This window comes from Hyperolius riggenbachi, chromosome 11 (genome assembly GCF_040937935.1).
Source record: "Hyperolius riggenbachi isolate aHypRig1 chromosome 11, aHypRig1.pri, whole genome shotgun sequence".
Lineage (NCBI taxonomy): Eukaryota > Metazoa > Chordata > Amphibia > Anura > Hyperoliidae > Hyperolius > Hyperolius riggenbachi.
Genome location: NC_090656.1, coordinates 222,381,597 through 222,403,853, shown reverse-complemented (window position 1 = coordinate 222,403,853; position 22,257 = coordinate 222,381,597). Strand labels below are relative to the sequence as shown.

The 22,257-nt window shown below is 47.6% G+C and overlaps 1 protein-coding gene across 1 annotated transcript in view; it reads left to right on the top strand.

The window, feature by feature from the left end:
• The window catches only part of TSG101 (tumor susceptibility 101), a 68,349-nt gene that overhangs the window by 34,362 nt on the left and 11,730 nt on the right, over positions 1 to 22,257 (top strand). Inside the window, exons 7-9 of the mRNA XM_068259561.1 lie at positions 5,671 to 5,777; positions 16,727 to 16,929; positions 20,046 to 20,285. Of these exons, the coding sequence (XP_068115662.1) occupies positions 5,671 to 5,777; positions 16,727 to 16,929; positions 20,046 to 20,285 (550 nt within the window). The remainder of the gene's footprint in view (positions 1 to 5,670; positions 5,778 to 16,726; positions 16,930 to 20,045; positions 20,286 to 22,257) is intronic.

Here is a 22,257-nt window from a genome sequence, read left to right as displayed (position 1 = left end):
AGTAATGGGCGGGGAAGGGCAGCATGTGTCCAGGTACAGTAATGGCGGGGAAGGGCAGCATGTGTCTAGGTACAGTAATGGGCGGGGAAGGGCAGCATGTTTCCAGGTACAGTAATGGGCGGGAAAGGGCAGCATGTGTCCAGGTACAGTAATGGGCGGGGAAGGGTAGCATGTGTCCAGGTACAGTAATGGGCGGGGAAGGGCAGCATGTGTCCAGGTACAGTAATGGGCGGGGAAGGGCAGCATGTGTCCAGGTACAGTAATGGCGGGGAAGGGCAGCATGTGTCCAGGTACAGTAATGGGCGGGGAAGGGCAGCATGTATCCAGGTACAGTAATGGGCGGGGAAGGGCAGCATGTGTCCAGGTACAGTAATGGCGGGGAAGGGCAGCGTGTGTCCAGGTACAGTAATGGCGGGGAAGGGCAGCATGTGTCCAGGTACAGTAATGGGCGGGGAAGGGCAGCATGTGTCCAGGTACAGTAATGGGCGGGGAAGGGCAGCATGTGTCCAGGTACAGTAATGGGCGGGGAAGGGCAGCATGTGTCCAGGTACAGTAATGGGCGGGGAAGGGCAGCATGTGTCCAGGTACAGTAATGGGCGGGGAAGGGCAGCATGTGTCCAGGTACAGTAATGGGCGGGGAAGGGCAGCATGTGTCCAGGTACAGTAATGGGCGGGGAAGGGCAGCATGTGTCTAGGTACAGTAATGGGCGGGGAAGGGCAGCATGTGTCCAGGTACAGTAATGGCGGGGCAGGGCAGCATGTGTCCAGGTACAGTAATGGGCGGGGAAGGGCAGCATGTGTCCAGGTACAGTAATGGCGGGGAAGGGCAGCATGTGTCCAGGTACAGTAATGGGCGGGGAAGGGCAGCATGTGTCCAGGTACAGTAATGGGCGGGGAAGGGCAGCATGTGTCCAGGTACAGTAATGGGCGGGGAAGGGCAGCATGTGTCCAGGTACAGTAATGGCGGGGAAGGGCAGCATGTGTCCAGGTACAGTAATGGCGGGGAAGGGCAGCATGTGTCCAGGTACAGTAATGGGCGGGGAAGGGCAGCATGTGTCCAGGTACAGTAATGGCGGGGAAGGGCAGCATGTGTCCAGGTACAGTAATGGCGGGGAAGGGCAGCATGTGTCCAGGTACAGTAATGGGCGGGGAAGGGCAGCATGTGTCCAGGTACAGTAATGGGTGGGGAAGGGCAGCATGTGTCCAGGTACAGTAATGGGCGGGGAAGGGCAGCATGTGTCCAGGTACAGTAATGGCGGGGAAGGGCAGCATGTGTCCAGGTACAGTAATGGCGGGGAAGGGCAGCATGTGTCCAGGTACAGTAATGGGCGGGGAAGGGCAGCATGTGTCCAGGTACAGTAATGGGCGGGGAAGGGCAGCATGTGTCCAGGTACAGTAATGGGCGGGGAAGGGCAGCATGTGTCCAGGTACAGTAATGGCGGGGAAGGGCAGCATGTGTCCAGGTACAGTAATGGCGGGGAAGGGCAGCATGTGTCCAGGTACAGTAATGGGCGGGGAAGGGCAGCATGTGTCCAGGTACAGTAATGGCGGGGAAGGGCAGCATGTGTCCAGGTACAGTAATGGGCGGGGAAGTGCAGCATGTGTCCAGGTACAGTAATGGCGGGGAAGGGCAGCATGTGTCCAGGTACAGTAATGGCGGGGAAGGGCAGCATGTGTCCAGGTACAGTAATGGGCGGGGAAGGGCAGCATGTGTCCAGGTACAGTAATGGGCGGGGAAGGGCAGCATGTGTCCAGGTACAGTAATGGGCGGGGAAGGGCAGCATGTGTCCAGGTACAGTAATGGGCGGGGAAGGGCAGCATGTGTCCAGGTACAGTAATGGCGGGGAAGGGCAGCATGTGTCCAGGTACAGTAATGGGCGGGGAAGGGCAGCATGTGTCCAGGTACAGTAATGGCGGGGAAGGGCAGCATGTGTCCAGGTACAGTAATGGGCGGGGAAGGGCAGCATGTGTCCAGGTACAGTAATGGGCGGGGAAGGGCAGCATGTGTCCAGGTACAGTAATGGGCGGGGAAGGGCAGCATGTGTCCAGGTACAGTAATGGGCGGGGAAGGGCAGCATGTGTCCAGGTACAGTAATGGGCGGGGAAGGGCAGCATGTGTCCAGGTACAGTAATGGCGGGGAAGGGCAGCATGTGTCCAGGTACAGTAATGGGCGGGGAAGGGCAGCATGTGTCCAGGTACAGTAATGGCGGGGAAGGGCAGCATGTGTCCAGAGCATCACCAAGCAGGGCCGTAATTTACTCCGACCTAAGAATATGATGGCCACACTTGTTTTGTGACACTTGCAAGGTGGGTCTCCTGGGCAGGCAAGGGAAAGCGTGTGAACATGGACGGGGGGGGGATTTACTGGAGGGGCCGCATAATTTGTAGATACACCACTGATCCGCCCATTTATAATGTTTCATTCATTTGTAGCAGGGTTTCTGGATCACTGATGGTATATACTGTACTCTGTGGAGTTCTCAGATGATGCTTTAGAAAATCATGACCAGCGGTTGTCATAAGAGGATTATTATTACTACGTATTTATATAGCACTGGCATCTTCTGCAGCACATTACACAGCACATAGTCATGTCACTGACTGTCCTCAGAGGAGCTCACACTCTAATCTTACTATAGTGAGTCTAATGTCCTACCATATTATTATTAGGTATACAGTGGTGTGAAAAACTATTTGCCCCCTTCCTGATTTCTTATTCTTTTGCATATTTGTCACACTTAAATGTTTCTGCTCATCAAAAACCGTTAACTATTAGTCAAAGATAACATAATTGAACACAAAATGCAGTTGTAAATGATGGTTTTTATTATTTAGTGAGAAAAAAAACTCCAAATCTACATGGCCCTGTGTGAAAAAGTGATTGCCCCCCCTTGTTAAAAAATAACTTAACTGTGGTTTATCACACCTGAGTTCAATTTCTGTAGTCACCCCCAGGCCTGATTACTGCCACACCTGTTTCAATCAAGAAATCACTTAAATAGGAGCTATCTGACACAGAGAAGTAGACCAAAAGTACCTCAAAAGCTAGACATCATGCCAAGATCCAAAGAAATTCAGGAACAAATGAGATCAAAAGTACTGTAATTGAGATCTATCAGTCTGGTAAAGGTTATAAAGCCATTTCTAAAGCTTTGGGACTCCAGCGAACCACAGTGAGAGCCATTATCCACAAATGGCAAAAACATGGAACAGTGATGAACCTTCCCAGCAGTGGCCGGCCGACCAAAATTACCCCAAGAGCGCAGAGAAAACTCATCCGAGAGGCCACAAAAGACCTCAGGACAACATCTAAAGAACTGCAGGCCTCACTTGCCTCAATTAAGGTCAGTGTTCACGACTCCACCATAAATAAGAGACTGGGCAAAATCGGCCTGCATGGCAGATATCCAAGGCGCAAACCACTTTTAAGCAAAAAGAACATTAAGGCTCGTCTCAATTTTGCTAAAAAAACATCTCAATGATTGCCAAGACTTTTGGGAAAATACCTTGTGGACCGACGAGACAAAAGTTGAACTTTTTAGAAGGTGCGTGTCCCGTTACATCTGGTGTAGAAGTAACACAGCATTTCAGCAAAAGAACATCATACCAACAGTAAAATATGGTGGTGATAGTGTGATGGTCTGGGGTTGTTTTGCTGCTTCAGGACCTGGAAGGCTTGCTGTGATAGATGGAACCATGAATTCTACTGTCTACCAAAAAATCCTGAAGGAGAATGTCCGGCCATCTGTTTGTCAACTCGAACTGAAGCGATCTTGGGTACTGCAGCAGGACAATGACCCAAAACACACCACCAAATCCACCTCTGAATGGCTGAAGAAAAATAAAATGAAGACTTTGGAGTGGCCTAGTCAAAGTCCTGACCTGAATCCTATTGAGATGTTGTGGCATGACCTTAAAAAGGCGGTTCATGCTAGAAAACCCTAAAATAAAGCTGAATTACAACAATTCTGCAAAGATGTGTGGGCCAAAATTCCTCCAGAGTGCTGTTAAAGACTTGTTGCAAGTTATCGCAAACGCTTGATTGCAGTTATTGCTGCTAAGGGTGGCCCAACCAGTTATTAGGTTCAGGGGGCAATTTGTTTTTCACACAGGGCCATGTAGGTTTTGAGTTTTTTTTTCTCACTAAATAATAAAAACCATCATTTAAAACTGCATTTTGTGTTCAATTATGTTATCTTTGACTAATAGTTAACGGTTTTTGATGAGCAGAAACATTTAAGTGTGACAAACATGCAAAAGAATAGGAAATCAGGAAGGGGGCAAATAGTTTTTCACACCACTGTATATAGCATTGACATATTTTCTGCAGCACTTTACAGAGAACAATCAACATCGGTCATCCTCTCTCAAATTGGGCTCCCATCATTATGTCCTTGCCACTGTCTTTCTGGATGCAGAGGGAGGGCCAGAGTGCCTGGAGGAAGCCCACACAATCGCAGGTGTAACGTGCAGACCATTCTGGCCAACATGTACTTGAGCCCTGCAAGCCCCATAGTTATTTGTTCTGTTGGTAATTTATCCAGCACCCAGATTTCAATCAGATCTTAAAGAGTACTTGCAGTGCAAAGCACAGAGGCTGTCATGCCAGGCTCTTTCTTAATGCTGCTAGGATCCGGGGGGTCTAGGGGTTAATGACCCACATGATCGCCTGTAGTTCATTAGACAGGTGACGCTCTGCCCCCTCTCTAGAAAAAAAAATGCACAATTTTTCAAAGTCTTCTGAAGCTCGCTCCATCCCCACCTGCATTGTTGTGGCCTGCCCCCAGCTTAGCAGCCGTGGCCTAATTAATAGCTGCCAAGCTGGAGGCGGTTCTTTGCAATGCAGGTGGGGGTGGCCACAGAGCTTTGGAAGTCTTCGTCTTCCGTACCGGGTCCCGTAATTTCGGCCAGCCGAACCAAGCACAATGTGCTCTCTCCGGTGTAGAATAGTACTGCGCAGACGCAGTACTACGTTCCACAGGAGAGAGCGCACTGGGCTTGCATAAAACTAGCTGAAGTTACCGGACCCGGTACAGAAGGCGAAGACTGAGGACCGCAGCATGGGAGCGATCCAAGCGGATGGGGCGGAAGGAAGCCCCAGGTATGTATAAAACGTTTGTTTGTTCGTCTCTGGTACACTTTAAAAGGAAATATGACAGCTTCCATATCCCTCTGAGTTCAGTTGTCCTTTAAAGTAGCCACACACTTTTTTTTTTTAGTCTAGTCAGTCGCATCATTTGTTTGATTGCGGTTATAAAACATTCATACAAGCACACAGCTAACATTACCAGGCGCTAAACTAGAGGGGAGGAGCCACTGTGACTGCAGGGGGGGGGGGCAGAGCTGTAAGGGGACCCCCACTACTACTTCACTCCTTCTGATAAACAGGTCCATCCTTCAGATCCAGTGTCTTTGCGGCTACACTTGTTATGAGTGTAATAATTGCGTCTTGTTTTATGAGCCTTGTATGGGCCCCCCAGGCTGTGAGGGTCTCCAGGGGAGACAAGGGAAGGGGTGCGAACGCTGGGGGAACCCATCAAAGTTTGCAGGGGGGGGGGGGGGCAAGATTTGTAGTTACACTCCTAAACATTACAGTTTGATCTGAAGACATGAGAGAAGGTTTGTAGTGAAATAATGACCTTGGTTTGTATGGTTTTGTGTGCTTGCAGCGGCTATCCCGGCTACTATCCACCCGGAGGACAATACCCACCACCAACGTCCAACCCTGGAATGTTTCCCCAGCCTCCCGTGCCTCATCCTCAAGTCACCAGCTCAGGTCAGTCGCCTACACCTATAGTAACAGAGATGGGCGGGAGGAGGCGCCCCAATGAAAATCTGTAATAAAGATTGTTGAAATCATCAATTGTACCTTGAGTGAGGGCTGGGCTATCAAAAAGCACAAATTGTATTGGACACTTAAAAGGATAACGCATTTTGAAGGTCTTATCTGGTTCTTCAGGTCAGGATTTACAGTGTCTTTGTGTGTATTCAATAGGCGCTCTGAGTCCCTAGGGTTTCCACACACAGACACCTGAAGAAGTGGGTAAGACCTGCGAAACGCATCATCCTTTTAAGTGTCCAATAAAATGGTGCTTTTTGATGCCCCACCCCTCACTTGATGTAAGAGGAACATCAGTGAAAATAATGTAATAAAAAAGTGCTTCATTTTTACAATAATTATGTATAAATGAGTTAGTCAGTGTTTGCTCATTGTAAAATCTTTCCTCTCCCAGATTCACATTCTGACATTTACCACAAGGTGACATTTTTACTGCTGGCAGGTGATGTCAGTGGATGGAGATGCTGCTCGCTTTTTTGGCAGTTGGACCCAGCTGTAAACAGCTGTTATTTCCCGCAATGCAATCAGATTCACAGACCGGAAACTGTCAGGACCTGACATCACACTGTGGGAGAGATTTCACCACAATATCAGCCATACAGAGCCCCCTGATGATTAGTTTGAGAAAAGGAAAAGATTTCTCATGTAAAGGGGGTATCCGCTACTGATTGGGATGAAGTTCATTTCTTGGTCACGGTTTCTCTTTAATTAATATTTTTTGTGATGGCGTCTCCTCCCACTCAGCCTAGTGTCTTCCCCTAGACTGGCTCCCCCCTGTGACACCAGTCCAGTAGTCCATGTTTTTTGTTGGAGAGCGACCAACAACATGTATAAGAAAATTCTTTGATGGATCCGCATGGAGGCGGAATTCTCCACCTGCTGGTTGCTGTGGTTTTCCTTTTAGCAACCCAGCTTTGTAAATAATCATCTGCTAGCTCTAATTACTAATTGTTTTAAATACTATACCATACTGGTGCACCTGGTGTTATGTCTTTTCTTCAGGCTCAGTGGGCGGGGCTGCTGCCTGGATTGTATTATCCTGCAGTTCAGACAACCTGTAAAATGGAGGCGGCACAGACTAAATCCCGCTGAGAATGTTTCAGCCTATAGCAATGGGAGTCTGTGGTGTAGCAAGTGGCCATTATCTGGACTGCGGATGAGTGATTAATCACCTACATGGATCTAGAGAAAAAGGGTTGTTCCTATAGTTGGGGCTTTATATCTCTGATGTGTATACAGCAGTCTGAGGCTTCCTTTGCAGCCCCTGTGTTGTACCACTGCCCACTGTAAACGTTCAGTGACTGAAGCTCTAGTTGCAGCTACTGTGCAAGCATGGTCTCCCAAACGCGCCTCCTTCACCCCACACCTGTTTCCAGGAGTCTTCTCAAAATAATTGTACTGCACACAACACTCTCAGTGAGGCCACTTTTACACCTGCAGGTGAAGCCTGCATTGCTTTGCTCTTTGCTACCGCAAAGGGCCACAAAAGCAATGAAAGTTTATGGAGCCTTTTACACTTCGCGTTCTGTTGCGGTGTGCCGGAAGTATCCGATCCCACACAAGGACTGCAGTGAGCTACCACAAGCACCACACTTAATGCACAAAGCTTGGGGTAATGCAAGTGTGTCGCGGTGTGCATGTGTGGACTGACGGGAATCCCAGTGACGTACTTCCTGTCCAGCAGGAAATGCGTCAATAAATGGGGGAGGACCTATGCATATGACTGTCGCCGCACTGTGGTGCAGGGTCATATGAAGGATTTGTGTGGTGATGCAGCGGAAGGCTCCCCTGACGTGATTACTGCACAGCTATAGTGTAAAACTATATCCGAAAGACACTGAGGGACCCGAAAGACTATGGGGGGGCTGGAAGACGCTCCAGGTAAAATGGACCTGAACTCTTGCACAGGACGGAAGGAAAACCTAGAGAAATGCACCCTGTATGTATTTAGAGAGTTTAGCCTGTCTGATTCCCCCTCATCTGTGACTAATCCCAACTGTAATTTGATCTGTTATGTCAGCTCAGGAAACTCCCCTGCCTCAGAAAAGCAGCTAAACACAGGATGTTAACCTTGTTCCTGCTTTCATAAAAGCAGGAAGTAGACACACAGCAGATTTAGAAGTAGACTTACTGCAGAATTTGTATTCGCTGAAACAAAGAAATGTTTTTCTTTAAAAGGTTATTATGCTGTTGCGTATCTTTTAGAGAGGAATGCTGAGTTCAGGTCCACTTTAAAGGGACCCTGAGCTATTCTTGAAATCAAAAATTCCTCTGTCCAGTCCGGTATTCCGGCGACTTCCAAGCAAGTTGCCCCTGTGTGGCGTGTTATCACGGCAGGCGCCGTCAGCTTCCTGCGCATGCACGGTTCTCTAAATCCTGTACTGCGCATGCACAGGAGGCTAAGGGCGCCCGACGTGATGACGCGTCCAGAGCACGCACAGGCGACTTGCTTGGAAGTTGCTGGATTACCGGAAAGCGGGACCACGGAAGATGCCGGGGGACCTCGCGGGCTACGGGGGCTGGAGGAAGACCCAGGGCCCCTTTGAGTGGAAATCCACTTTTTGGCCAATTCAGTTGTAACTTTAAAACAGGCGCCATAGGTTTTTATATAAAAAAAATGCATATGTGTGTTTGTACACATTGAAAGTGAGGCTAGGTACCAGACATGGTGCAATGGTCACTTAAAGAGGAACTTCAGCCTAAACAAACATACTGTCATTAAGTTGCATTAGTTATGTTAATTAAAATAGATAGGTAATATAATCTCTTACCCACCCTGTTTTAAAAGAACAGGCAAATATTTGATTTCATGGGGGCAGCCATCTTTTTGATTTAAAGGAGGTGACAAGGGAGCATGAGACACAGTTCCAACTGTCCTGTGTCCTGTCCACCCCTCCCAGTTGCAAGGCAACGTGAATAACAACATAGGAGATCCCATCATGCTTTGCACAGCATCAGGGAAAAAAGCCCGGGCAGTTTTCTTTGATGGGGCGAAGCTTAAGCTTTTGTGCAGCTAAAAATAAGGCTTATGTAAGAAAAACAGAGTTCTGATGCTGTGAAACTGTTAAAGAAACCAAGCCTTTTCAGTGCTGCTGAGTAGATTTTTAGTCTGGAGGTTCACTTTAAGCTGTATTGGGCAAGTTGAGCAGTGGGGAAGCGGTTTTACCATTCTATATAGAATATTGCAGAGCTAGACACAACAGCAGGGTCAGGATGGCTGCTGGACATCTACTCTGGCTTTGAGGATGTAGAGTGGCATGTCTGGTGCTTCTCCAGGTAATTTAGCAGCGGAGAGTTGAATTGGCATTGCAGTGATGATGGCCATTTATAAAAAGGGTTCACTTTTGTCCTGTGCAGTAATCCTGCTGCCACTAGATGGTGCTGTGTACTCATTGAGCACAATGACAGTAGAAAGGACACCTGATAGTGGAAGGGAGGGTGCAGATTGATGTGCTTATTCACATGAGCTCTTTGGTGCTTATTCTCCTTTTGAGAATGGTTGTTTTGCTATTTGGGAGACATGGGCTGCAGCAGTCAATGGACCATAAGGTGTTCGGCAGCAGCATTTGTCATCGTCATGCTTGCCATACAGCACCAACATTGCCACAAGCAGTATTTTAGGGCTGACACCTGCATGGCAGTTTTCCTGATATCTGCTGATGTCACTTCCTGCACCTGAGTGTTGTGTGCATACGCTGGGTATGAAATACAAGCTGTGATGCTGTGGCTGAGGACTGGTGATCTGAACGCCCATCGTTTGTGTTGTCATGGAATTAAGGCCTAAGGAGCCCTCTGACCTAGACTAAGTGTGTGGATCAGAGGACCTGACTGATCACTGACCCAGAATGAGTGTGCGGATCAGAGATCCTTACTGATCACTGACCCAGAATGTGCGGATCAGAGGACCTGACTGATCACTGACCCAGAATGAGTGTGCAGATCAGAAGTCCTGGCTGATCTCTGACCCAGAATGAGTGTGCAGATCAGAAGTCCTGGCTGATCTCTGACCTAGAATAAGTGTGCGGATCAGAGGTCCTGGCTGATCAGACCCAGAATGAGTGTGCGGATTAGAGGTCCTGGCTGATCACTGACCCAGAATGAATGTGCGGATCAGAGGTCCTGACTGATCACTGACCCAGAATGTGCGGATCAGATGTCCTGACTGATCACTGACCCAGAATGTGCGGATCAGAGGTCCTGACTGATCACTGACCCAGAATGAGTGTGCGGATCAGAGATCCTTACTCATCACTGACCCAAAATGAGTGTGCGGATCAGAGATCCTTACTGATCACTGACCCAGAATGAGTGTGCAGATCAGAGGTTCAGGCTGATCACTGACCCAGAATGAGTGTGCGGATCAAAGGTCCTGACTGATCACTGACCCAGAATGTGCGGATCAGAGGTCCTGGCTGATCAGACCCAGAATGAGTGTGCAGATCAGAGGTCTTAGCTGATGACTGACCCAGAATCTACGTGTTGATCACTGACCCAGGAAGAGTGTCCCCATTTTAATTGCACCTGAATGGCTCACATAGCTGGCGGATGGGATGCTGATCAGCTGGATAGCGTACTGATAGGGAAGTTGCCTTTGATGTGGGATTTGAGGGTTTTAATCCTGGCTCAAGCCAGTAAACAGTAAGGAGTATTTGGGCAAGGCCCCCTAGTCGCCTGTGCATCGGCCCGTAAGTGTCTGCAGCCCTGAAGTGCTTTTTTTTTTCTTCCAGCCCCCTGATATCCTCCTGCCCCCTCTGCGTCATCCCCCGCTCAGCAATTCCTCCGCTGTCCCGCTCCGTAATCCGGCCGACTGACGAGTTGCCTTGCCACTGCGCATGTACGATGTTGGATGTGTGTGTCCTCTATTTAGTTTCTGCCGCTAGGAGTGTTCTGTGCATGCGTGATAGCAATGTCTGCTTACTGTGCAAGCGCAGACCACTCCCAGCCACGGGAGCGCATTGGAGGAGGGGCTGCACATTGTGTTAGGGGTACTCCGGCAGAACGGCGATGTGCGGGATGATGGCGAGGGAACAGGAAGACTTCAGGGGACAGGAAGAAGCCCCAGGTAATAAATGGGCAATTTTTTTTCTTTTATTTAGGTTTCCTTTAAAGGAAATATCACGCAATTTAAACAAAATCAGATCTACTCACCTGTGGCTTCCTCCAGCCCCTGGAAGGAGCTGTGTGTTCCTTGTTGTAGCTCCGCTCTAGGCTGGTGTCATGGGTTCCCCTCCATAGCATCTGTGAACCCGGTGAGGTCATTGGCCTCTGCACATGCTCAGAAGACCCCGACGGACATGACTGAGCCTTTTACTGGGGCTGATTGCGACTGAACGGCATAACGCAGGAGGGTGGCGTGAAACTTGGATGTGCTTATGGGGCTGGAGGAAGCCCCGGTTAAGTATCAAATCTTTAGGTATCGCCGTCTCTGGTTTCCTTTAAATATAACCCAAGGCGGCATCCTTTAAATAAAAAAAAAAAATACTACCTGCTCCACGCCGCCTCTCGGATCCATCTGCACTGCTCCATGCCGCTCCACGCCGCTCTTGTTGTCCCAGTTCATCCTCTGCATCCGGTGTATCCTCCATTCACCAGCGGAGGAAATCCAAGATGGCCATGGCCCGGAAGTGCAAATTGGGTCACAGCTTGTAATCCGATAGGAGGATGCCGGTGGAGGCGGGGAGTGAAGTGACGCAGGCGGGGGGCGTACGAGAGGATTCGCCGCCAGGAGACTTGGGCGCAGGATACAGCCGGTATGGCTTATCCTGCTGCTGCACAAGTTCCCGGCAGCGTTAATTACTATTCCCCCTCCAGGTCCACGCGCTAGTGGGGAATGATGCAATTCGGCTTACAGCTATTGCTGGAATTACAGTGTTTTAAAAGTAACTTCAGCTCCATCTTCTGACGGCACCGAAGTTACTCCCTGTGCACCCCTATAGCCGTAATTCTTATTACGGTCTATGGTGGCGCCGGCTGTGCCCAAGCATCCTGCGCTGGATTGCCAGTGTACGGGCGGGGGAGCCAGGCAATGGAGGAGGCGGGGCAGCAGGCTATTTGATTTATGAAGGTAAACAGGAGGCTGGTGACAATAAGATTGTCGCTAGCACTCTGCAAGTTTTGAAGGGGGGGGGGGGGAGCAGAGCCCAGGGGGAACTGTCAGCTAGAAGGACACAGAGGCATGTTATTCAGCAGAGAACATGCCTCTGTGTCCTATAATTTAAAAAAAAAAAAAAATGCCTCGGGTACTCTTTAAGTCGGCCAGGAAAAAAGCGTGATATAAATGCTGTGTCTTGTCTTGAACTGCCCAACAAGCGCACAGTTCAGCCGTCCGCCTGAAAGAGCCCTGACCAATTGTTTTCCTTAGTAGATTCTTGGCCCGGATCCTCACTCACAGCTTCCATTGCATGATGTTCAGGATGCATCTTCCGCTAGATGGCGCTGCTGAGGCCCTCGGGTACTCTGGAGTCCCAAGTCCAGTTTGCGTAACATTAAATGATTTTTGGCAACGTAACAGATCTTCCAGCAGAGTAGATCTGCACAAGCTGTCTGTACCTTTCCTGACTGCACACCGTGTCCACTACGCTTTCATTAATGAGTTACTGGAGACCGGCATCTATGACATGCCTTGTGAGGAAGCTGTGCTTTATGCTGCCTATGCAGGAAATCCGTCGTCCTCCATTCTCAGGCCACTCCAGCACGGAGACGTCTGGCTGAAACAGCTGCTTCCGGCTGGAAAGGCTAAGTGTGGCCCAGATCCCACCGGCGTGCTAAAAATGGAAGAGGCAAATGGTACAGGTCGTGTCACTGACACAACTGAGCTGTAATAGTCCACATCACCAGAGACGTCCCCTGTGCATCCATCACCTCTCCATTCCAGTATCAAATGTACAATGCTATGCAAATGTCCAACCCAATCACATAACAGGCACCCAAAAATCTGGCTACAGTGTTTAACCACTTCAGCCCACAGGGTTGACATTTTTTTGCATCTGAGCAACTTTCACCTCCCATTCATTTGCTAATAACTTTATCACTACTCGGCACAATGAATGGATCTATATCTTGTTTTTTTCGCCACCAATTAGGCTTTCTGTGGGTGATACATTTTGCTGAGAATTAATTTATTGTAAATCCATTTTAACAGGAATATTAAGAAAGAAATGGAAAAAATCATTATTGCTCAGCTTTTGGCCATTATAGTTTGAAATTAATCCACGCTACCATAATTAAAACCCATGTACTTTATTTACCAATTTGTCCCGCTTATTACACCATTTAAATTATGTCTCTATCACAATGTATGGCGCCGATATTCAATTTGGAAATAAAGGTGCATTTTTTTCAATTTGCGTCCATCACTATTTAGAAGCCCATAATTTAATAAATCATATTGATATACTCCTTTGACATGCATATTTAAAAAGTTCAGACCCTTAGGTAACTATTTGTTTTTTTTTTTTGTTTTTTTTAATTATTGTAATTTTTTTTATTTTATTTAAACTTGTATGTGGGTATTTTTTGGTGTGGGAGGTAAACGGGTTTTTTAATGTATTAAAATGTATTTATTTACCACAAAGTGTGTTTTTGGTGTAATTTGCTATTTGGCCACAAGATGGCCACAGTCAAAAAGTCCTGGGAGCGATCGATCTCACTCCCAGGCAGAAGAAAGGTGACCAGAGCTCAGAAAAGCCGCAGCGTCTGAAGAGACGCTGTCGGCTTTTCTCCGGGGGGGTCCGATCAGCGAAAGGGATTTATAATCCCTTTCACTGATCGGTGGGCTAACGGCCAGCAGCGGGGGCGCGCACGGGGGGGCCCGCGGGAGCGCACGCAGCCTAATTAGACGAAAATTTTCGTCCAGTTAGGCTGAAGTGGTTAAAGGGATACTTAAGCCATAGATAAAAAATGAGTTTTACTCACCTGGGGCTTCTACCAGCCCCCTGCAGCAGTCCCATGCCCTCGCAGTCACTCACGGATCCTCCGGTCCCCCGCTGCCAGCTAGTTAAGATTCGCCAACATGCCTTCTTTGCGTTCCCGTCCGCAATAGCATCCTGCCCCTGCGTAGGTAGCTATTGCGGACGGGAACGCGAATGAAGGAGACGCGTGGCCAGGCCTGTGCAGGCGCAGTAAGCCTGTCGGCGTAAGTGAAACTAGCTGGCGGCAGGGGACAGGAAGATCCGCGAGGGCACAGGACGGCTGCAGGGGGCTGGTAGAAGCCCCAGGTGAGTAAAACTGTTTTTGTTTTGTTTTTTTAATCCATGGCTTAAGTGTCCCTTTGAAGGACAACTGAAGTGAGAAGTATATAGAGGCTGCCATATTTATTTCCTTTTAAGCAATACCAGTTGCCTGGCTGTCCTGCATATCATTTGCCTCTAATACTTTTATATGTTTAGCCCTAGCCCCTGAACAAGCATGCAGCAGATCAGGTGTTTCTGACATCATTGTCAGATCTGACGAGATTAGCTGCATGCTTGTTTCTGGTATTATTCAGACGCTACAGCAGCCAAATAGATCGGCAGGGCTGCCAGGCAACTGGTATTGCTTAAGGGGGGAATAAATATGGCAGCCTTCCATATACTTGTTACTTCAGTTGTCCTTTAAAGCGATATGAGCTAAAAGAGGTAATAGGACTGTGAGAAAGAAGATTGTAGCCAGCTAATCTCGACGGTCAATAAGCCACCATTGCAAAACGTGGGCATTGTAGTGCAAACGCAAATCCCCCTGCAAAACAGTACATGTTTTTCCACTGAGAAATGTGACTCCTTCCATCACTCTTCTTATTGTTATTCCCCCCCCCCCTTTGATACCTAAATAGTTACGGACTTAAAGGTTTCTTAAGCAAAATAAAAGTGGCCAGTGTAACTTATCTTGGGCTTCTTCCTGCAGTCCTTCTGTGCCCTCGCCATCATTTCACATTCATAAGCGGCAGTGGCTCAGAAGCTGCTGTCCCCTCTGCGCTGCGTGTGCGCTCCATTACGCCGAGCGTCACATGCTAATTATGTGACGCTCGGTGTAATGGAGCGCACACGCAGCGCAGAGGGGACAGCAGCTCTTGAGCCTTGCGCTGTGCGCCGGCCAGAAGTGAAGGGGGAAGGACATACTGTGCACACAGGGCGCAGTATGTCCGGGGCAGAGGTCAAACAAGTCGCCGCACACCGGAGTGTATAGAGTGTGAACGGCGGCAGACGGAGGGGGGCGGGAGGAACAGTAGGTATGTGCGCATTACACCCTATACAGTGCTGCACTCATTTTAACCACAAACGTTCAGTTGTGGTATCCTTTAACGAAAAAAAATGTCTTTGTTACGGCTGATACAAATTCTGCAATAAATATGCAGTGTGTCACCTTCCTGCTTTCATGGAAGCAGACAAAGGGTTAACATCCTGTGTTTACAAATTAGCTGCGTTGCCGGGACTGCAGAGATTCCTGAGCTGACAGAGTTGAGAGATCAAATTACAGTGGTGATTAGTCACTGATAAGGCGGAATTAGACAGGCTAAACTCTCTAAATACTTACAGGGTACATTTCTCTGGTTTCCTTCTGTCCTGTGCAAGAGTTCAGGTACACTTTAAAGCACAGCCGGAGTGAGAGGGATATGGAGGCTGCCATATTTATTTCCTGTTAAACAATACCAGTTGCCTGGCAGCCCTGCTGGTCTATTTGGCTGCAGTAGTGTCTGAATGACACCAGAAACAAGCATGCAGCTAGTATTGTGAGATCTGACAATACTGTTAGAAACACCTGATCTGCATGCTTGTTCAGGGTCTATGGCTACAAGTATTAGAGGCAGAGACAGCCAGGCAATGTGCATTGTTTAAAAGGAAATATTTATATATGCCATCCTCCATACCCCTTTCACTTCAAGTGTGCTTTAAAGAGAAACTGTCACGAAAGTCTTAAAATGTAACGTACAAATAAGTACATGTTTCCCAGAGTAAAATGAGCCATAAGTTACTTTTCTCCTATGTTGCTGTCACTTTACAGTGAGTAGTAGAAATCTGACAGAACCGACAGGTTTTGGACTTACCCATCTTCTAATAGGGGGGATTCTCAACATGGCCTTTATTCTTTATAAATACATTCCCTGAAAATGATTAATACAAAGATGCTGGGCAGCCTCCCAGTTCACCGCACTCTATTTTGGCAGTTGGACGGAGCAACTGCCATTCACAAAGTGCTTTTAAAAATAAAGAAAACCCTGAGAACCCCCCTATGGGAAAATGATGGGTTAGTCCAAAATCTGTCGGTAATGACAGATTTCTACTACCTACTGTAAGTGACAGCAACATAGGAGAGAAGTAATTTTTGGCTCATTTTACTCTGGGAGAAATGCTCCTCTTATTTGTATGCGTTTTTAAATTTTAAGAATTTCGCAACAGTTCCTCTTTAAAGAGAAACTGTAACCAAAAATTTAACTTCATCCCAATCAGTAGCTGATACCCCTTTTCCCATGATTATCAGGGGGCCCTGTATGGCTGATAGTGTAGTGAAACCCCTCCCACAGTGTGATGTCAGGACCATGGTTCTGACATCACACTATGGAAGCCTTGTTGCATTGTGGAAAATGACAGCTGTTTACAGCTGTTTCTAACTGCCAAAAAAGCAAGCCGCATCTCCTTCCGGTGACATCATCTGCCAGCAGTAAAAATGTCACCATGTGATAAATGTCAGAATGTAAATCACTGAGAGGAAAGATTTTACAATGGGAAAACACAGACTAAATCATTTATACATAATTATTGTAAAAATGAAGCCCTTTTTTATTACATTATTTTCACTGGAGTTCCTCTTTAAGTGCTGAGAATGCTATGTAACATCATGGGTGCCTCAGCAGTCACTGCACATACAGTACTGATGAATCCCGGTGTTTTCTGCTGGTGTCCTCTCCACAGGTCCAGCCAGAGACGGTACCATCGGCGAGGACACCATCCGAGCCTCTCTCATCTCTGCTGTCAGTGACAAGCTACGGTGGCGAATGAAGGAGGAGATGGACCGTGCGCAGGCTGAGCTGAACGCACTGAAACGCACGGAGGAGGATCTGAAGAAGGGACACCAGAAGCTGGAGGAGATGGTCACTCGGCTGGATCAGGAAGTGGTGAGAGACGTTATCCTTCTCACTGCAGTCATTACTTAAAGTGTACCAGAGATCAAAAGTACTAAAAGATTTATACAAACCTGGGGCTTCCTCCTGCCCCATGCGCACTGATCGCTCCCACACCGCCATCCTCCGCTGTCTGCAACTCCGGTATCGGGTCCTGTTATTTCGCCTAGTTGCAGCCAGTCTGTGCAAGTAACGGCACCCGATGCCGGAGTTGCAGACAGTGGAGGACGGCGGCGTTGAAGCGATCAGTGCGCATGGGGCTGGAGGAAGCCCCAGGTTTGTATAAATCTTTTAGTATTTTTGATCTCTGGTACACTTTAAAGCAGCAGGTTTAGCCATACTATCCCAGGAAAAAAACACACATAAATAAGTAGATAAATACTTGTTGTACTTAGATAACAGATGTATTGTACTGTGCACGTTTTGATTTTAGTGAATTTTTTATAGTAAATAAAGAGTAAACTTTTAGGTATTTTCTATCTTTACTGCCTCTGACTGAAGCTAATCCTGGTGTCATTTCCTCCCTCACTTTAGCTAGCTTGCTTTGTAAACACATGTGAGCACAGCATAGATCATATTTCAGCAGCTTCTGCAGAGGGGTAAGGTGTATTTCCCTTCTCAGCCACAGCCTGTCACACTGAACTGTCACCGGCCAGTCAGTGAGGAGTAGGAATGGTTCAGGGGAGATAACAAGCTTCCCTCTCCCTGGCAGTGTACCAAAATAGAGCTAGGATGACTGAGATAAGATTCTTTACAGCAGAAACATTAATGATTATATTGGAATGCATGCAATGCAGACTGCATAATAAACACAGAGCAGTGGGTAAATGAATTTGATGACAAGCCCGCTTTAAAGTAAACCTTAGACAAATACAGCAAAAGGATTTATCCTTTCCTGGGGCTTCCTCCAGCCCCCTTTGGTCCATTGGCTTAGTCAGGACTGGTGCATGCCAACGGTTTTTGGTAGCGTTTTCAAAACCGCTGCCACCTGGGAAAGCGCTTGGCTAATGTATCAATGGGATGGTGCACACCAGCGGTTTGAGGTTTTTAGCAAACCGCAAACGTTGCTCCTGTAGCATTTTTGAGGTTTGCAGATGAGTTTCTGCCTCAATGTAAAGTATAGGAAAGTGGAAAACTGCTCAGATCAGAGCAGTTTTCCAGGCGTTTTTGTTACAGTAGCTGTTCAGTAACCGCTTTACTGTAACAATATTTGTAATCTGCTACACAAAAACGCTCCAGAAAATGCTAGGCATGTTTAGAAAACCTCTCTAAACATGCCTAGAATCGCTCTGAAATCTGCTTCAAAAACCTCTAGCGTTTTGCGGATCTGCTAGCGGTTTTTGGTGTGCGCTGGGCCTTAGTGTCTGTCCGGCTCCCTCCGTTCACCTGCTTTCAGCCCCAGTGGTTGCTGACTACTGCGCATGCGCAGCCTCCTTGGATAGTAAAAGTTCTTTCCTCCCTTTTTGTCTCAGGTACACTTTTTCTTGAATATCTGCAGAACTGCCTGAATATATGTAGACTTAAAGCGGAGCCAAGATGAAAAACTAACTATAACAAGTAACTTGTCTATATATCTTGTGAACTTGGCCACGGTCCTGGAACCCCTTCAGGAAAATTAATCCTTGAACTGCCGGTGCTACGCCTCACTCAGGTCACCCACCTGAGGGTAGAATCATGCAAACAGTGAAGAGGCGGCACACAAAAGGCTTGCTATTTAAAGCATATATTGATGGAGCAACACTACATGTTACGAACCATCACGGTTCTTCATCAGGTGATGGTTCGTAACATGTAGTGTTGCTCCATCAATATATGCTTTAAATAGCAAGCCTTTTGTGTGCCGCCTCTTCACTGTTTGCATGTCTATATATCTTATCTAAAGTTTAGATAGTTTACAAAGCAAATCTAGCTGCAAACAGCTTTAATAGAATGTGATTATGTCTTCCTGTGATACGACAGCAGCCATGTTTGTAAACATTACACAGAGGCAGGCTTGTCTGCATCTTGAGCAAAAATACCTAATCCCCCCTCCTCCCCTCTGCCTCTGAAATCTCTGGCTAGTAATACCTCCCCCTCCTCCTGCCCAGACTGAGCTCCCATGAGCCCTTGCTACTGTCTGAAAATGCCTTGGCTCTCTGAAACCCTGTGGGCGTGGCTTGCTTAGTTTATAGGGAATTAGAGTATTAAAACAAAAACAAAAAAGTATTTGGCTTGAGGAATGCCCTATAAACAATAGGAAAGGAACACAATTATGCAATGAGTAAAAAGTTCATCTCGGATCCACTTTAAGATGGGCCATACTGGCATCTCTTTTTACCAGCAGATTTGATCGCACGGATCAAATCTGCCGATTATCTGTGATGCAATGAGCTGCATCGATCACAAGTTAGATCTATTTGTTTGGTAAATTTCAACCAATTGGACATGGCGAGGGAGTAGCAGTAGATCTCCGACCCATAATATTACACTGTATTGAACGGTGCAACGCAGGGCTGTGGAGTCGGTACAAAAATCATCCGACTCCTCAGTTTATGAAAACTCCGACTCCAGGTACCCAAAATTGCTCCGACTCCACAGCCCTGGTGCAATGCTGCAGTTCCGATTCCGATTTTCAGTAGATTTCATGGTGAATGAGGGTATTCAATCCCTCTCTGACCAGATTCAGATCAGAGAGGGATTGATCTTTTTGCCACAATCTAAACCTGTATGGGCACCTTTAGGGTGTGTACACACATCCAATTTTGCTTGGCCATTGATTGACCAATTTTACCACCTTCATATGAGGGCCAACAGATTGTGTAGGTTATCTCTTATAGTACATGGAAGTGGTAAAATTGTATGTATCCTGAAGCCTGGTACACTCTTTCAATTATGATTGACCAATCACTGACCTACCATCTCCATGTAGAATGAGGGTCACTATGAACAGATTGTGTAGGTAAACACTCATTCTACATGGAGGTGGTAAAATTGGTCAGTGATTGGCCAATCATAATTAAAAGTGTGTACCAGGCTTTAAAAGCCTATCAAGGTCATTTACAGATAGTATGTATTATTGTATAAGGTACAATACTGAAGGCCTCACATCTTGTACTTCTAACACTTACCAGACGGAAGTTGATAAAAACATTGAGACGTTGAGGAAGAAGGACGAGGAGCTGGGTGCGGTGGTGGAGAAGATGGAGAGCCAATCAGAATACAGAGACATTGATGAGGTCATCGTGCCAACAGCCCCCCTATACAAGCAGATCCTGAACCTGTATGCAGAAGAGAACGCCATCGAGGACACAATCTTCTACCTGGGGGAGGCTCTCCGACGAGGCGTCATTGATTTGGATGTTTTTCTGAAGGTGGGTCCTATGGTTGGGTGCAGAATTAGTACAGCTGCCCAAGCAAATTCTCTACATTGCTTGGATTGAGGTTTTCTATAAACTGCCATAGGTAGTTGTCAATTTGTACATGACTGGTTGTCTTAGCCATCTGTGCTCTAAATCAAGAGTACGGCTCAGATTGTGCAAGCGTACCAGAGACCTCCTCGGTCGCGGCTTAGCTTCCGATTGGAGGAAGCTCACAAAAGCGTGCAGCGAGGGGACAGAGGCGGGGGAGCCCTGCAATAGCGAGACACAGAGGCATGTGATTGTGCACAGAACATGCCTCTGTGTACTATTAAGACTTTTAAAAAAGCCACGGGTTCTCTTTAAAGCAGTGGTTTCCAACGTTTTTGAAGTTTTGACACATTATGCCAAACGCTCAGATCTCCGTGACGCATCACATATGTTTACTAGGAAAATACTAATAATAACCACGAAATGGATGGAAACTGTGCATTATCCTGATTCCTAAAATGAAGCCTTTCAGAGATATAAATAAAAACAATCAGTGGGACAGTCAGTATAGGTTCCCCCAGTATAGGTAGCCAGCTATAGGTGCCCCCAGTATAGGTAACCAGCTATAGGTGCCCTCAGTAGCATGTGCCGCCGGCAGCGGCTCACTCACAAGCTCCATGCGTTCCAGTGCTGACTCCCACCTCGCTACTTCATTCTGCCTCCCTCTCCGCTCATAGTTAGAGCTGGGCTACAAAAAAATGGCCACCAACATCCACATTTGTGCACATCAGCGGCTATTTTCTTGTAGCCCTGCTCTGGCTATAGACTGAGTAGAGGACGAGACAGAACAGGGAAGCAGGGAGGGAGACAGAGCGGGGCACAGGGGATATGGCGTGCAGTGATACATAACTGAGGCTGCCACAACAAATAAACGTGTCATGGCACACGGGTTGGGAAACTCTGCCTGAAAGTGTAACTATATTTACAGAAATAAAGAACACGTTATACCGCAGTTTACAGGAGGGGACTACAGTAAGTGTTAACTCCCTTGGCGTTATGATTCTTTACAGATTTTAGGGTCTAAAAGCGGTACACTTTACCTGGGAAAAAATCATGGTGCCAGGGAGATCTGCAGCAGCCACAGCACTCACTCACCTCCCTGTGCTCCAGCGCTGCAGTTTTCCCTCCATCCTCCGGGTGGCACTATAACCCTAAAGTGAGATTGCCGGCTGTCTTCATGACTACAGACGGAAATCTCACCAGGGGGAAGCAGAGCCCCGGAGGAGAGGAAGAAGAATGGCGGCCGACATCGGGATCCCCCGGGAGGTGTGTTGAGACGCCTACTGCGCGCATTGCTCTGCATAGAACCTCCGGCGGCTACCCCGAGTGCAGGTCGGGGTTACCGCTCTGAGCTGCGGTTTTCCACCCCGACTGTAGCAATCTGATTGCCTGTTCTCATTTTAAAGAGAATCTGTAAGCTAAAAAAAAAAACCTCTGGGGTGTACTTACCTCAGGAAGCGGAGGCCTCTGGATCCTAATGAGGCTTCCTCTGGTGTCCCGGCGATATTTACCTGCGGCAATCTTGCACAGGAGCACTAGCCGCTCTTCGATCAGGCTAAGGAGAGAATAGCCGAGCACAACCGTATCCGCTCTACTGCGCAGGTGCGAGTCCTTTGCGTCTGCGCAGTAGAGCGGATCGATCGGTTTAGACTATTTCCACATTAGCCTGAAGGAAGAGCCGCTAGTGCGTCAGGGCAGGATCGCGGTAGGTAAATATTGCCTGCGCACACTTGTCAGGATTTGTAGAGGGACTCTAGGGGAGCCAGCGCTGGATTCCTGCCATCTTCAGAGGTCGGGGAAGCCTCATTGCGACCCTGAGGCTTCCCCCTCCCGAGGGAAGTATCCACTGAGGTTTTTTTTTTCCTTACAGAGCCTCTTTAACCACTTAATGACAATCAGACTTATAAAAACATCCTAGAGCCTCTTAATGGCTGTG